At 45.3% G+C, this 17,765-nt stretch overlaps 1 protein-coding gene across 1 annotated transcript in view; it reads left to right on the top strand.

Annotated features, from left to right (window-relative positions):
- The window catches only part of PLCZ1 (phospholipase C zeta 1), a 115,518-nt gene that overhangs the window by 15,697 nt on the left and 82,056 nt on the right, over positions 1-17,765 (top strand). The window contains exons 6-7 of the mRNA XM_069762753.1: positions 1,389-1,541; positions 17,420-17,617. Of these exons, the coding sequence (XP_069618854.1) occupies positions 1,389-1,541; positions 17,420-17,617 (351 nt within the window). The remainder of the gene's footprint in view (positions 1-1,388; positions 1,542-17,419; positions 17,618-17,765) is intronic.

Genomic DNA, 17,765 nt, shown 5'->3' with positions numbered 1-17,765 from the left:
AACAAACCCAATGTCCATTACAAGATCTAATGATTGAAATCCACTTTGTTCTTGGGAATAATGTTAAACCCCTTTAATTAAAAGTGCAGATGTACAGTATGTTCACCATGGCCAATAAACAGGCAAACAAACACCGGGCAGCTGCACTCTGCAATCACTGAATGCACGAGCACCGTATGGCGGTATTCCACCTACACACTATACAACAATCTGCCCCATGGTGGGATCAGGACACATGCGCTCCCCATGGTGGTGGGGTCAGGACAGATGCACTCCCCGTGGTGGTGGGGTCAGGACAGATGCGCTCCCCGTGGTGGAGGGGTCAGGACAGATGCGCTCCCCGTGGTGGAGGGGTCAGGACACATGCGCTCCCCGTGGTGGTGGGGTCAGGACACATGCGCTCCCCGTGGTGGTGGGGTCAGGACAGATGCGCTCCCCGTGGTGGAGGGGTCAGGACAGATGCGCTCCCCGTGGTGGAGGGGTCAGGACAGATGCGCTCCCCGTGGTGGTGGGGTCAGGACAGATGCGCTCCCCGTGGTGGAGGGGTCAGGACAGATGCGCTCCCCGTGGTGGTGGGGTCAGGACAGATGCGCTCCCCGTGGTGGTGGGGTCAGGACAGATGCGCTCCCCGTGGTGGTGGGGTCAGGACAGATGCGCGTCCTGTGGTGGGGTCAGGACAGATACGCGCCCTGTGGTGGGGTCAGGACAGATGCGCGTCCTGTGGTGGGGTCAGGACAGATGCGCGTCCTGTGGTGGGGTCAGGACAGATGCGCGTCCTGTGGTGGGGTCAGGACAGATGCGCGTCCTGTGGTGGGGTCAGGACAGATGCGCGCCCTGTGGTGGGGTCAGGACAGATGCGCGTCCTGTGGTGGGGTCAGGACAGATGCGCGCCCTGTGGTGGGGTCAGGACAGATGCGCGTCCTGTGGTGGGGTCAGGACAGATGCGCGCCCTGTGGTGGGGTCAGGACAGATGCGCGTCCTGTGGTGGGGTCAGGACAGATGCGTGCCCCGTGGTGGGGTCAGGACCCACGCGCGCCCTGTGGTGGGGTCAGGACAGATGCGTGCCCCGTGGTGGGGTCAGGACCCACGCGCGTCCTGTGGTGGGGTCAGGACAGTGGGAGCAGAAGTCCTTTGTGCCCCATTTCCGCTATTGATTACTTGCGATCATTGCTGGTTCCTTTGATCTATGGACTAAATCCCATATATCCTGCAGCTGTTATTTCCCTACCTTTCTTTGTACTTGTAGAGCCCCCATATAGTGTACATGTAGTGCTGCCATATACTTGGGGTGTATGATGCTCCCTGAATGACCACATGGACCCCTAATGTCTGGGATCTGTGCTCTGCCCTGTGCTGATGCCCCTCCATCTCCCATTCTTTCCATCCAGGCCTCTCCATATCCGCTCATCCTGTCCCTGGAAAATCACTGCTCACCCCGGCAGCAGGAGGTAATGGCCAAACACCTGAGGACCATCCTGGGCGAAACGCTGCTCTCCATGACCCTCTGCAATTCATTCTCCAGAGTCCTGCCATCCCCTGAGGTGAGGTGAGAGGAGGAGAGGTGACAAATGAGCAAGGAGAGGTGAGGAGAGAGATGGGAGGAGAGGAGAGAAATGAGGAGAGGTGGGGAGAGATGGGAGGAGAGGAGAGAGATGGGAGAGGAGAGAAATGAGGAGAGGTGAGAGATGAGGAGAGGTGAGGAGAGAGATGGGAGGAGAGGAGAGAGATGAGGAGTGGTGAGGAGATGAGAGAAATGAGGATGGGTGAGGAGAGAGATGGGAGGAGAGGAGAGAGATGAGGAGAGGTGAGGAGAGAGATGGGAGGAGAGGAGAGAGATGAGGAGAGGTGAGGAGAGAGATGGGAGGAGAGGAGAGAAATGAGGAGAGGTGGGGAGAGATGGGAGGAGAGGAGAGAGATGGGAGAGGAGAGAAATGAGGAGAGGTGAGAGATGAGGAGTGGTGAGGAGAGAGATGGGAGGAGAGGAGAGAGATGAGGAGAGGTGGGGAGAGATGGGAGGAGAGGAGAGAGATGCGAGAGGAGAGAAATGAGGAGAGGTGAGAGATGAGGAGAGGTGAGGAGAGAGATGGGAGGAGAGGAGAGAGATGAGGAGAGGTGAGGAGAGAGATGGGAGGAGAGATGAGGAGTGGTGAGGAGAGAGATGGGAGGAAAGGAGAGAGATGAGGAGAGAGATGAGGAGTGGTGAGGAGATGAGAGAAATGAGGATGGGTGAGGAGAGAGATGGGAGGAGAGGAGAGAGATGAGGAGAGGTGAGGAGAGAGATGGGAGGAGAGGAGAGAGATGAGGAGAGGTGAGGAGAGAGATGGGAGGAGAGGTGAGAGATGAGGAGAGGTGAGGAGAGAGATGGGAGAAGAGATAAGGAGTGGTGAGAAGATGAGAGAAATGAGGAGAGAGATGGGAGGAAAGGTGAGAGGTGAGCGAGGGGAGGGCGTCTAATGCAAAGTCCCCCCATAAAATATGATTAGAATGTACGCAGGGTCCTGGACTACTCCAGACATGGAGGAGCCACAGCTGCTGCAGAAGTTCTTTAGGTGAAGCTAGGGAACATGATGTGATTCACTGATTGGAGGCAATGTCCTGAGACGAGGAGATGAGCTCGCGGGATGTCACCTCCTCCCCAGGGACCGCAGCGCCATCTCTTACATCCTGGGGTCCATACACAGTGATGTGATAAAGGCTTCACCCCGTCCTGATTTCCTTTTTTTTTTTGCACGTTTTTCACACTTACATGTTTCCGATCACCAAATAAATGTAAATGTTGGACTAAGATAACACAAGTAATCACACAATGCAGTTTCTTTATAAATGAAGGTCTTTATTATTAACCCCTTTACCCCCAAGGGTGGTTTGCAGGTTAATGACCAAGCCAATTTTTACAATTCTGACCACTGTCCCTTTATGAGGTTATAACTCTGGAACGCTTCAATGGATCCCAGTGATTCTGACACTGTTTTCTCGTGACATATTGTACTTCATGATAGTGGTAACATTTCTTTGATATTACCTGCGTTTATTTGTAAAAAAAAAAATGGAAATTTGGAAAAAATTTAGAAAATTTCGCAATTTTCCAACTTTGAATTTTCATGCCTATAAATCACAGAGATATGTCACACAAAATACTTAATAAGTAACATTTCCCACATGTTTACTTTACATCAGCACAATTTTGGAAACAACATTTTTTTTGTTAGCGAGTTATAAGGGTTAAAAGTTGACCAGCAATTTCTCATTTTTACAACACCATTTTTTTTTAGGGACCACATCTCATTTGAAGTCATTTTGAGGGGTCTATATGATAGAAAATACCCAAGTGTGACACCATTCTAAAAACTGCACCACTCTAGGTGCTCAAAACCACATTCAAGAAGTTTACTAACCCTTCAGATGTTTCACAGGAATTTTTGGAATGTTTAACAAAAAATGAACATTTAACTTTTGTTCACAAAAAAATTTCTTCTGCTCCAATTTGTTTTATTTTACCAACAGTAACAGGAGAAATTGGACCCCAAAAGTTGTTGGATAATTTGTCCTGAGTACGCCGATACCCCACATGTGGGGGTAAACCACCGTTTGGGCGCATGGGAGAGCTCAGAAGGGACGGAGCGCCATTTGACTTTTCAATACAAAATTGACTGGAATTGAGATGGGACACCATGTTGCGTTTGGCACTGATGTGCCTAAACATTGAAACCCCCCACAAGTGACACCATTTTGGAAACTAGACCCCCTAAGGAACTTATCTAGATATGTGGTGAGAACTTTGACAAACCAAGTGCTTCACAAAAGTTTATTATGCAGAGCCGTAAAAATAAAAAATCATACTTTTTCACAAAAATGAACTTTTTTGCCCCCAATTTTTTATTTTCCCAAGGGTAACTGGAGAAATTGGACCCCAAATGTTGTTGTGCATTTTGTTCTGAGTACGCTGATACCCCATATGTGAGGGTAAACCACTGGGCGCATAGCAGAGCTCAGAAGGGAAGGAGCGCTATTTGACTTTTCAATGCAAAATTGGCTGAAATTGAGATCGGATGCCATGTCGCATTTGGAGACCCCCTGATGTGCCTAAACAGTGGAAACCCCCAATTCTAACTCCAACACTAACCCCAACACACCCCTAACCCTAATCCCAACCATAACTCTAACCACACCCCTAACCCGAGCACACCTCTAATCCCAACCCTAACCCTAATCCCAACCATACCCCTAACCCCAACTCACCCCTTACCCTAATCCCAACCATAAATGTAATCCAAACCCTATCCCTAACTTTAGCCCCAACACTAACCCTAACCCTAGTGGGAAAATTAAAATAAATACTTTTTTTTATTTTATTATTTTTCCCTAACTAAGGGGGTGATGAAGGGGGCCTTGATTTACTTTTTAAAGCGCTTTTTTTAGCGGATTTTTATGATTGGCAGCCGTCACACACGAAAAGATGCTATTTATTGCAAAAAATATTTTTTGCTTCTCCACATTTTGAGAGCTATAATTTTTCCATCTTTTGGTCCTGTCACGGATCCCACTCTGTGGTGTCACTAATTCTTCACGTGTCCTCTCTCACCACGTGACTTGGCGTTGTGCCTGCAAGGGTAAATCTATCTCCCCTCTCTGTCCAGCATGCAACCTCTGTCCTATGCTGTAATGGGAGCATAAATCACACATCGACCCAGGCCACACACCCGCTCATACACGCTGCCACCACTCACCGAACACACGGGCGAATAGTCCCGGAAATATTAATACTAATAATGTCTACCACTCATAAGGCTCACACAGTTTAAGGCTATGGATTCTTTTAGAACATTCAAGGTTCAACTTGTTAAAGTTTTATGCTTTAATACAAAAAGGTACAGTGCTTACAATAAGAAAAGGTATAAAAATATGATAATAAAAAGACATACAACTTATGCAAAACAGTATAAAATAACAGGAGAAAACTTACAGAAATCATCTAACTTGGTAGTCTGCTTTCTGCTCCCTGAGGGTAGGATGAATGTAGATTGGATCACACCTGCTCGGCCGCCCCCATTATGTGAACACGTTTCTCTGTATATAGGTCTAATTTATAACTTTGGTCGAAAGGTCTGGTTTATAGACCAGCCCCTCAAGTTAATATCATAACTGATTGTTTTTTTATTGAACCACGGCCGTGCCCCCAATGAATATATTATTTTCTCTTGAGATCCTTTGTGTAACAACTCCCACAGAGATGTTATCAGGCCATAATTAACATCTCTCTTCCCAGAGCTAGGAGGTGGCAAATGTTACCTTTCTTCTCAGCTTCCAGCAGGACCCCCTGGTGAGATTGGGGAAAGTCTACTTGTCTCAGGAAAATACATATTAACACCTGGGTGCGAACCTGCAGCCTTCAGGACAGATGTTACATTATTGCCAGTGACATAATAAATCTATACCTAGTCCACTGCACACACATAAACACTGTGTGTATATATATATATATATATATATATATATATATATATACAGTGGGGCAAAAAAGTATTTAGTCAGTCAGCAATAGTGCAAGTTCCACCACTTAAAAAGATGAGAGGCGTCTGTAATTTACATCATAGGTAGACCTCAACTATGGGAGACAAACTGAGAAAAAAAAATCCAGAAAATCACATTGTCTGTTTTTTTTAACATTTTATTTGTATATTATGGTGGAAAATAAGTATTTGGTCAGAAACAAACAATCAAGATTTCTGGCTCTCACAGACCTGTAACTTCTTCTTTAAGAGTCTCCTCTTTCCTCCACTCATTACCTGTAGTAATGGCACCTGATTAAACTTGTAATCAGTATAAAAAGACACCTGTGCACACCCTCAAACAGTCTGACTCCAAACTCCACTATGGTGAAGACCAAAGAGCTGTCAAAGGACACCAGAAACAAAATTGTAGCCCTGCACCAGGCTGGGAAGACTGAATCTGCAATAGCCAACCAGCTTGGAGTGAAGAAATCAACAGTGGGAGCAATAATTAGAAAATGGAAGACATACAAGACCACTGATAATCTCCCTCGATCTGGGGCTCCACGCAAAATCCCACCCCGTGGGGTCAGAATGATCACAAGAACGGTGAGCAAAAATCCCAGAACCACACGGGGGGACCTAGTGAATGAACTGCAGAGAGCTGGGACCAATGTAACAAGGCCTACCATAAGTAACACACTACGCCACCATGGAATCAGATCCTGCAGTGCCAGACGTGTCCCACTGCTTAAGCGAGTACATGTCCGGGCCCGTCTGAAGTTTGCTAGAGAGCATTTGGATGATCCAGAGGAGTTTTGGGAGAATGTCCTATGGTCTGATGAAACCAAACTGGAACTGTTTGGTAGAAACACAACTTGTCGTGTTTGGAGGAAAAAGAATACTGAGTTGCATCCGTCAAACACCATACCTACTGTAAAGCATGGTGGTGGAAACATCATGCTTTGGGGCTGTTTCTCTGCAAATGGGCCAGGACGACTGATCCGTGTACATGAAAGAATGAATGGGGCCATGTATCGTGAGATTTTGAGTGCAAACCTCCTTCCATCAGCAAGGGCATTGAAGATGAAACGTGGCTGGGTCTTTCAACATGACAATGATCCAAAGCACACCGCCAGGGCAACGAAGGAGTGGCTTCGTAAGTAGCATTTCAAGGTCCTGGAGTGGCCTAGCCAGTCTCCAGATCTCAACCCTATAGAAAACCTTTGGAGGGAGTTGAAAGTCCGTGTTGCCAAGCGAAAAGCCAAAAACATTACTGCTCTAGAGGAGATCTGCATGGAGGAATGGGCCAACATACCAACAACAGTGTGTGGCAACCTTGTGAAGACTTACAGAAAACGTTTGACCTCTGTCATTGCCAACAAAGGATATATTACAAAGTATTGAGATGAAATTTTGTTTCTGACCAAATACTTATTTTCCACCATAATATGCAAATAAAATGTTAAAAAAAACAGACAATGTGATTTTCTGGATTTTTTTTTCTCAGTTTGTCTCCCATAGTTGAGGTCTACCTATGATGTAAAATACAGACGCCTCTCATCTTTTTAAGTGGTGGAACTTGCACTATTGCTGACTGACTAAATACTTTTTTGCCCCACTGTATATATATATATATATATATATACATATTTCACCACAGGTCCACAGTCATGTGGGTCTTGCTTTTTGCGGGACGAGTTGACTTTTTTATTGCTACCATTTTCGGGCACATTACATTTTTTTTTTTTAAATTCGTTTATTAGTTGCAAAATAAATCATACAATACACACATTTGCACTTGTATCCATCATTTTCCATTATATCATGAAATGCAATTACTCTCATTACATTATCATTTCTAGAGTATTACAAGGGTAACAAATGGTGTATGTCGATCACTGGTATCTTGTTGTATAACCTTAACTAAACTAACTACTAAAAGAGAAAGAAAGAAAGAAAACGCCGCCAAAATAAAATTTCGTATAAATTTCACTCTGTAAGCAATGTCCCCAAAACCACGAACCCCACTTCTCACATGTATTCTAAATTATTATTATTAAATTATAGAGTGTGATGGGAGGAGTTCCATCTGCCCCATATTTTCTCAAATTTATCTGGACACCCTCTATTCTGATATAATGTCCGCTCATACGGAATAATTGAGTTTACTAGATCAACCCAAGCTCTAAGAGATGGGCAAGGACCACCCATCCATCGTAGCGCCAGTACCTTTCGCGCCATAAATAGTGTCTCACGCAGAAGTATCCCAGTGTAGTGATCCCAGGCTTCCGCATCCCACACCCCAAATAGACAGGTCAATGGTTCAAGCGGGACAGGAATCGATAACAAGGATGTCAACAATGTTGTCACCTCTTTCCAGTAATGAAAAATAACAGGACATCTCCAAATCATATGAATAAAGTCCGCATCACTGGAATGACATCTTAGACAATCTGATGACTGGAGACGACCCATCTTAAAAAGGCGGATCGGGGTCAAATAGGATTGGTATATAATGTATAATTGAATCATCTTATTATTAATCGATGGGGAAACCCTAGTTGAAGATTCCAAAATATCTTCCCATTCTTCCCCTAGTGTATCTGGAAGAAGCCCCTCCCATTTCCCCTTAATAGAGTCTATAATAGACCCCCCTCCTGTAGATAATAAATAGGTATATAAAGAGGAAATAAGTCCTTGAGGACCTTGCGAATTAAGAATTCCTATTAAAGGTAGAGATGAAATAGCTCGACCTGTACCCATATTCCGCATGTGTGATTGAAAAGCTGACCTTAATTGTAAATAGCGGAAAAATTGAGACCTCGGGATATTGTGAGAATTTTGTAATTGTTTAAAGGAAATGAAAATCCCCTGGTTATGTATATGACCTACTGAGAGAACACCATACGATATCCAAAATTCCGTGGATGGGTGGCCCAATAGTCCCGGAAAATAACTGTTATTCCACAATGGCATTTCCGTTGCTATATCAACAAATTTAGTTATTTTTTTAATTTGTCTCCATATTGATCGTGCCAACCGGAGCATAGGTAACAGACGAGGGACACCAACCCTCTCCAGCTCCAGAAACCCCAATGGACATTCGATTTGGGCGGAGTGGAGCAGATGGTTCTCAGAATTAGGAAGAGAGTTATTGGGCATCCATTTATTTATCATTTTTGCCTGCCCGGCAAGATAATATAGGTAAAAGTCTGGCAAGGCCGCCCCGCCCCCTTGTTTCGGTCTCTGCAGAGCAGATAATCTAAGTTTAGGCCTAGTCTTCCCCCATATGAAAGATGTTGTTAGGGAATTTAGAGTCGCAAAGAGGGATTTAGGTATTGGGACAGCACTGTGTTGGAAGCAGTAACTTAACTTGGGGAGCAGTATCATTTTGATCAGATTAATACGACCAGCCACGGAGAGCGGGAGTTTATCCCAAGTAGCAAATTTGGATTTAACCAGATCCAATAATGGGTAGATAGTAAATTGTAAATCAAATTGACTATGTTGAGACATATAGATTCCCAGATACTTGAAGTTGGAGACTATGGGCAACGGCGAGAGAGTTTCGAGACGCGGCATTGGGGTATGAGAGAGAGGCATCAGGGCAGACTTATCCCAGTTTATATAAAGACCGGAGAATTTGCTAAATTTGTCTATAATCGCTATTACTTTTGGTAACGTATCCTCTGTTTGATCCATAAACACTATCATATCATCTGCATAGAGGCCAATAATATCAACCCGATCCGCTATATGTATCCCCCTAATGTCGATGGAAGACCTCATTCGTATTGCCACAGCCTCAATCGCCAAGGCAAACAGAGCAGGAGAGAGAGGGCACCCCCGGCGAGTTCCCCCATGTAACAAAAAAGACTCAGACATCAGGCCGTTCACAACCATACGTGCTCTAGGCTTCGCATATATTGTACCTATCCCTCTTAGAAATTTGTCCCCAAAACCATACCTTCGCAAACATGCAGAGAGGAAGGACCACTCAAGGGAATCAAAAGCTTTAGCTGCGTCCAGTGAAGCCAGTGCCCATCTATTATCTGTCTCTAGAGAGCTATATTGGATGACCGACTGAACACGCCTAATATTGATGGAAGTACTTTTCCCAGGCATGAAGCCAGTTTGGTCCGGATGTATAAGATCTAATATAATTGTGTTCAGTCTGGTAGCCAGAATTTTAGTAAAGATTTTATAATCTACGTTCACCAAAGAAATTGGTCGGTATGATCCACAATCCAGAGGATCCTTCCCCTCCTTCTTGAGCACAATAATGTTGGCATCATAGAACGTTTCAGGCACAGACTCTCCTTCCCATATTCCCCTAAGTACCTTCAATAGAAGTGGTGCAAACTTATCCCGGTATTTCCTGTATAGCTCAATGGGAAACCCATCTGGTCCCAGGGCCTTCCCAGTAGCCATGTCCGCTATAGCCTGCTCCACCTCCTCCAAAGTAAACTCGGCCTCCATGAAGGCTTGTTGGGATGGGCTCAGTGTGGGGAATGTTATATCTGATAAGTAATCTAGACAGTCACCAACACCAAAACCGCTACTGGATTTATATAATGATTTATAATAATCATGAAAACATTGAAGTATGTCATCAGTGGATGAAACTAATGAGCCATCGAGTGCGCGGATCTGCAATATTGTATTAGCGGTGTAATGTTGGCGCACTAAGAAAGCCAAGAGTGTGCTGGCCTGGTTCCCTAGTTCAAAGTAGGACTGGCGGGTAAAAAATAGTTTGCGTTTCGATTTAACGTCTAAATGTTGAGTATACATCCTCTGAGAAGTAAGCCATTCAGCCCTGTTACTGCTGGTCTGATTTGCTATATATGTGGCCTCCGAATCTTTTAATCGCTGCTCCATCTCATCATCCTCCCTCGCCGTCACCCTTTTAATATAGGAAATTGTAGAGGATAAGCACCCCCTTAAATATGCCTTTAGGGCATCCCAAAATAAACCAAGGTTCTGGGTGTGTTAAAATAAAACAATCTAACTGTTCAATCGTCCTATCACTAGAATCTATTAATTTCAACCAGAAGGGATTTAATTTCCAGGATCTATTGTTATTGGGCTGCCCATATTTAAGTTTAAGAGTTATCGGACTGTGATCTGAAATCCCCCTATTGCCATGTTCAACATTATCCACCCATAATGCCAAGCCACTAGATCCAAATATATAGTCTATACGAGATAAAGTTAGCTTAGTAGATGAGTGGCAAGTATACCCCTTAACCCCTGGGTGACTCATTCTCCACAAATCGAGCCAACCGCTGCCATCCATAAACAATGCCAGTTGGGAAGGGGACTGAGACACAGACTCCCCAGACACTGTGTCATCCAATCTCAATCTGTCCATGGAGTGATCCATGACCAGATTAAAGTCACCCATACAAACAACATTAGCATCCGGGTATTTTAGGGAGAAACCCAATGCCATACGGAGAACCGACATGTTAGCGGGGGGAGGGTTATAAATACACAATATCACATATTCACGTGAATTAAGAAATGCATGTACAAAGACAAAACGGCCTTCAGGATCCCGCCGTGCTTCTCTGGCCTCCCATTTAACCTCCTTGTGTATCAACAGAGAGACCCCTCTTGAATAACTGGTATGAAATGCATGGAGAGACCATTGCACCCACGGCTTTTGCATACATCGAACCGTGTCCCTAGTCAGATGTGTCTCCACTAATGCCACAACATGGGGATGATGTCTTTTGATCTGCGAGAATACCTTGACTTTCTTCTTAGGAGTCTTAATACCCCGTATGTTCCAGGTCATGCATACAATTTCAGACCCCATATATATATATAAAAGAGAAAATAATTGTATAGTATGTTATTTGGGCGTAGCCCAGAGACATCACACATAGCAAAAAGTTAATATTGGCGGCAACCGTACATATTAAACATCCAAACTTGGTATATGAAACCAAACCAAACAAAACTGGAACAGTAGAGGAGCATGTTCCCATACTCCTACAGTCAAATAAAGAAGGGGATACCCTCACTGAATTCAGTGTCCGGTATTGTCGCCACCTTTCGCACCCATTCGAAGAGCTCTACGTATATTGCCATTAGATAAAGAACTTAGATTAGGAGTCTTTCACATTAGACGCCCCGTGCGACCGCAGCCATTCTGCCGCCTCTGCTGGATCTGTAAAGAACAAGGTGGAGCCCTCATGGACAATGCGGAGCCGAGCTGGATACAGCATGGAGTAGATGATATTCTTATCCCTGAGTTGTTTCTTGATATCTATAAATCGTGCTCGCTGCTTTTGGAGTTCCATGGAGAAGTCCGGAAAAATTGATATAGTAGCATTATTAAATCTGATGGGGCCCTTCTGTCGCGCCAGGCGAAGAGTAGTATCTCTATCTCTGCAGTTGAGGAGGCGTGCCAGGAATGGTCGAGGTGGAGTTCCAGGGGGAAGAGGTCTCGTTGGGACTCTATGGGCCCTTTCCACCGAAAATGTCGAGGAGAATCCATCCCCCAGGGAGGTCTTAAGCCATTCTTCCAGGAATTGTTCGGGTTGCTGACCCTCCGAGCGCTCTGGGAGACCAATAATCCGAATATTGTTGCGACGTAGTCTGTTTTCCAAATCATCTGCCTTTTGCTTCCAAGCGTTTACGGAGCCAGCAGCTTTTGTTATTTTAGCCTCCATAGGAATGATGGTATCTTCTATATGAGACACTCTGGTTTCGACTTCCGAAATACGCCCTCTCATAGCTTGCATGTCGTGTCGCAAACGACCCACCTCTGTGTGCACATCCTCTATTTTTTCCGTGAGAGATGATCTAGTGAGGGTAATAGCCTGCATTAGCTGCTCGGATGCCTGTTTAAGAGTCAGTTCATCTTGGTCTCCCTCTTCATTACTATCAGAAGGACGGCCCTTGCGTTGGGCCGGTGCAGAGTTATTTCTGAGAGAGCGCACGTTATCAGGGGGATCGTCCCTGGCATATTTCTTTAGCCTATCAGCAGCTCCTGCTCCCTTAGAGTGCTGCATGGTAGACAGTTAAAAGGGCCCCACAAATAGTCACAATTGTAGTTATGGATAAACAGAGCCCTGGTTCCAGGTTCCGTATAATGAGGCACTGGACTGTGCTCCAAAGAGGCCACTGGTTTGGCAGATAATGGGGTTTATAGAAGCAGTTCTGATAATCTTCACCGAAGAGGGGGGGGGGAACTGCAGGGAGAGGGGTTAATCCTCCTAGTATTGTGGTGCTGGTATTTAAAGTATCTGTCTGATAGGGGGGGTGCAGGGCCCAATTTCTCAGGGCACACACACTACACCACCCCTTTATGTTCTCAGATATGCACTCTCCTTTCCAGCAGCACCGCAGGTGTAATAAGGAGCGCTGCTTCCCCTACTGCCAGGGTGCGCGCTATATTAATGGCCGCCGCTCCCCACAGGCACCGCCGTCCCCCTCAAGCCCCACAGTTACTGCACACCAGCGCGGCTCTCACCGCTGTTGTCCGGTTATCTCCGGCTCCAGGGAGGAGTAAGTCCGGCTCCCACAGAGGCTGGCGCCGCGCTCTGTGTCTCGGAGCGCGCGCCCTAAAGATGGCCGCCGCCACACGTGCAGTCTCCTGGCCGCCTCAGCCCTCGCAGCTCCCGGCACCTCAGATCACCGCAGCTGCCGCCTAGAGGGTCCACAAGGCTCCCACGATCATAGGATCCCGGTCTCCGTCGGTACCGCCTGCGGTGGCAAGGTACTAATGGCAGGATGGGTTCAGGATGTGCGGAGCTCCCACTAAGTGCGTCCTTCTTCTTCCACTACATAGCCACGCCCCCACATTACATTTTTTGATCGCTTTTTATTCCGATTTTTGTGAGGCAGAATGACCAAAAACCAGCAATTTGTGAATTTCTTTGGTTGGCGGGGGGCATTTATACCGTTCCACATTTAGTGAAATTGATAAAGCAGCTTTATTCTTCGGGTCAGTATCATTACAGCGATGCCTCATTTATATCATTTTTTATGTTTTGTCACTTTTATACGATTGTCACGATATGTATGAAATGTAATATGATTTTGTAACTTTGCCTGTTGGCACCATACTGTGGGCTAAAAAAAACCCTTCTCTGTGTGTTTCTGTTTGCGGAGATGTGTATGTGTAGATCCCAAACCCCTCATGCCCCTCCCAGAAGAATTTTTATTGCGCTTGGAGCTGTAAGCCGATCTCCCTACATTGCTCACTCTCCCTCCTCCCATCTAGAATCAGCTAGAACTGGTATAGAAGTTCTCTAAAGACAGGAAGTCCTTTGTTCCATTATCATAAGATATTGGGCCAACGATTTAGGCTAGGAAAACAATAAGTCCATTTTGCGAATCTCCATCTGCGAATCTCTCAGCCACTGTAAGCATGAGCCTCTAATTCCAACAGGGATATAATACGGATTTCTCTGGAACTGTGTGTCCCAACTAGGACAAATTTGGTCTCATTAGAAAGCCAATGTTAAAATAAGATGAATGGTGGGTGTGTTATGATACTGACATGTTCTGGAGCGGAGATACGAGCATTATAAAAATTTGTGTTAAATTTGGTAAGTCTGTTGAGAGGGGAGGGTCTGGGTAAACCAGCCCTTTTAGTGATGTCACCAGGCTGAGCTATAAGTTTTCTGCAAGGCACTTAGCAGTGAGTCTTACCTGAGGAGCTGGTCCTATCCAGACCTCCTAATGCACTGGGACATTTGGGGTTCCGCCTACCAGCATGGTTTTGCCTGAAATGACCTGTGAACATGTGAGTTTTACCTTTTCTCATTTAATCCCATTATTTTATAATTACCTTGTACATATTTTCAATTGTCTCTTGTAACATCCGTGTAATATTTTTTATAAACACTGCCTTGTCTTTCGGAGTAAAATATCTAAATTACTAGTTTCGTTCTTCTTGCTCTAAAACGTATCCTAAGTCTTCTGAAGGGAATTACACTACTGTTTTGGGTTAGCTTCAGACCCATTTAATCGAAGCTGGTGGCAGCATACCGTGTTCTGTGCCTTTACAAGTCGTTGTAGCGACGGTGGCATTGATAATTATTGTTCCTGCCTGAGTGGGAGTAGTTATATCGCCTCGCTGCAGCGTGCCCAATAGCCAGTACATAGCAGGCAGCCTTTCTGGCGACTGATTACCCTAGGTGTAGTACCTAATCTGACCTGAGGGTAAGGGGGTGCCAGAGAGCTGCAAGTTCAAGCGGAACTGTAAAGCGGGATATACATAAATCCCTGCAGTTCGTGGTATATTGAAGAGCAGTGGGATAACTAAAATAAGCCCCTGCTGTAAACTGGCCAATAGCCTTGTGTGTGTTTTTTCATCACAGTGTAGCAGTGGAGGGATAACTAAGATAAGCCCCCCTGCACATGTGATAGCCGTCTGTTGGCCTAAAGTCACCCCGATCCGTGAAGTAGGGGTGACGGTCATGGTGTGAATCTTGACTACGATAAAAACTATTTTATATAAAAAATAATTATTTTTGCATCGCTATATTCTGAGGACTATAACTTTTTTATTTTTTTGCTGATGAGACTGTATGGCAGCTCGTTTTTTGCACGACAAGATGACATTTTCAGCGGTACGATGGTGTTTTATATCTGTCTTTTTGATCGTGTGTTATTCCACATTTTGTTCGGCGGTATGATAATAAAGCGTCGTTTTTTTGCCTCTTTTTATTTTTTCTTTTCTGTGTTCACTGAAGGGGTTAACTAGTGGGACAGTTTTATAGGTCTGGTCGTTACGGACGCGGCGATACTAAATATGTGTACTTTTATTGTTTTTTATTTAGATAAAGAAATGTGTTTATTGGAACAATATATACGGTATATATATTTTTTTTTCTTTATTTAGGATTTTTTTTTTTACACGTGTAAATATATATATTTTTTACTTTAGAACATTGCCCCAGAGGGGACACTACTGTATAGTGTCAGATCACTGATCTGACACTAGTGCACTTTATCAGATCAGCGATCACACAGGCAGTGCAGGGAGGCTTGCCGGCGTCCGCTGTGAGCAGGCGTTTGCAAGCCACCTCCCTGCAGGACCCGGAAGGCCCCCCATGGCTATTTTGGATCCGGGGCCTGTAGGGAGGATACCCTCGGAGCAAAGCGATCACATCGCGTTGCTCCGAGGGTCTCAGGGAAGCACGCAGGGAGCCCCCTCCCTGAGCGATGCTTCCCTATGCCGCTGGAACTCTGCGATCACATTTGATCGCAGTGTTCCAGGGGTTTATGTGCCAGGAGCGGTCTCGGATGTCAGCTGTGATAGTCAGCTGACACCCGCCCCGTGAGCGCGGCTGATCGGTGATGACATACTGTCCTGTCGGTGGTCATACGGGCCCATACCACCTCGATGGGATAGTACGTCATATGTCAGAAGGGGGTTTAAGGGACAAAGAAATCCAAACCTACAGGGTCCTGTGTGAGAAAGTGATTGCCCCTCTCCCCAAAACATAAATTAGCTGTGGTTTAACACACATCTTTGGGAAGCTAAGGTCACATTCCCTAGCCACACCCAGGCCTGATTACTGCCACATCTGTTCTCAGTCAAGAAATCACCAAAATAGGACCTGCCTGGCAAAGTGAAGTAGACCAAAAGGTGCTCAAAAGCTAGACATCATGCCGCAATTCAAAGAAATTCTGGAACAAATGAGAAGCAAGGTAAATGAGATCTATCATTCTGGAAAGTTTATAAAGTCATTTCTTAAGCTTTGAGACTCCGGCGAACCACAGTATAGAGCCATTATCCACAAATGGTGAGAACAGGGAATAGTGGTAAAGGTTCCCAGGAGTGGCCGGATGACCAAAATTATCTCGAGTGCAGAGACAAATCATCCAAGACCCCACAACAACATCCAACGAACTGCCTCACTTGCCTCAGCTAAGGTCAGTGTTCATGACTCCACCCTAAGAAAGAGACTGGGCAAAAATGGCTGCATGGCAGAGTTCCAAGAAGAAAACCACTGCGGAGCAATAAGAACATAAAGACTCGTCTTAGTTTTGCCAGAAAACATCTTGATGATCCCCTAGACTTTTGGGATAATACTTTGTGGACAGATGAGACAAAAGTTGATATTTTTGGAAGGTGTCTGTCCCATTACATCTGGTGTAGAAGTAATACAGCATTTCAGAAAAGGAACATCATGCCAACAGTAAAATATGGTGGAGGTAGTGTGATGCTCTGGGGCTGTTTTTCTGCTTCTTGACCTGGAAGAATTGCTGTGGTAAATGGAACCATGAATTCTGCTGTCTATCAAAAAACTCTGAAAGAAAATATCCGGCCATCCGCTCGTGACATGAAGCTGAAGCGCTCTTGGGCTATGCAGCAGGACAATGGTCCAAAACGCACCAGCATATCCACCTCTGAATGGCATAAAAACAACAAAATTAAGACTTTGGAGTGGTCTAGTCAGAGTCCTGACCTTAATCCAATTGAGATGCTGTGACATGACTAAAAAGGCGATTCATGCCCGGAAACCCTCAAATGTGGCTGAATTACAACAATTCTGCAAAGATGAATGGGCCCAAATTCCTCCAGAGCGTTAGAGAGACTCATTGACGGTTATCGCAAACGCTTGATTGCAGTTGTTGCTAAGGGCGGCCCAACCAGATTTAGGGGGCAATCCTTTTCTCACACAGGACCCTGTAGGTTTCGATTTCTTTTTCCCTTAATAATAAAGAGCTTCATTTATAAACTGCATTTTGTGATTAGTTGTGTTATCTTCATCGAATATTTACATTTGTTTGGTGATCGGAAACATTTATGTGTGAGAATCAAGAAAAGACTAGGAAATCAGGAAGGGGCAAACACTTTTTCACACCACTGTATATATGGGGGTATGTATATGATGCCAGGGGTCCTCCCCATAGAACTTTCTGTACTACATCCTGATTTATGTTTTCTCTAATTACAGGCCCTGAAAGGTAAAATCCTAATAAAAGACAAGAAGGTGGGGCTCTTGAAGGACACAATCCTGCGGCCCTTACCCATTGCCAACGGCCGGGTCGCAGAGTATAAGGAGCAGGGCGAGGATTATGGAAAAGAGGATTCAAAGAATAGAAGATTCTTTGCAAAATTGTTGCAACGAAGCCCAGTGGCCAAAACCGAACAGGTGACCCCAGGAGCTTAAATCTGGCCTGTGTGCTCCTCCTCCCCTTTCCACTCCTCTCCCTCTTTACCCACTCTGCTTCTTGCCATCTGTCCACACTCCATTCCTCACCTTATGGTCCCACTCCTTGTCCTGGACTCCCCTCCGCTCC

The sequence above is a fragment of the Ranitomeya imitator genome, chromosome 4 (assembly GCF_032444005.1).
Source record: "Ranitomeya imitator isolate aRanImi1 chromosome 4, aRanImi1.pri, whole genome shotgun sequence".
Taxonomy (NCBI): Eukaryota; Metazoa; Chordata; class Amphibia; order Anura; family Dendrobatidae; genus Ranitomeya; species Ranitomeya imitator.
The sequence above is the reverse complement of the archived record's forward strand: the minus strand, read 5'-3'. Positions and strand labels throughout refer to the sequence as shown.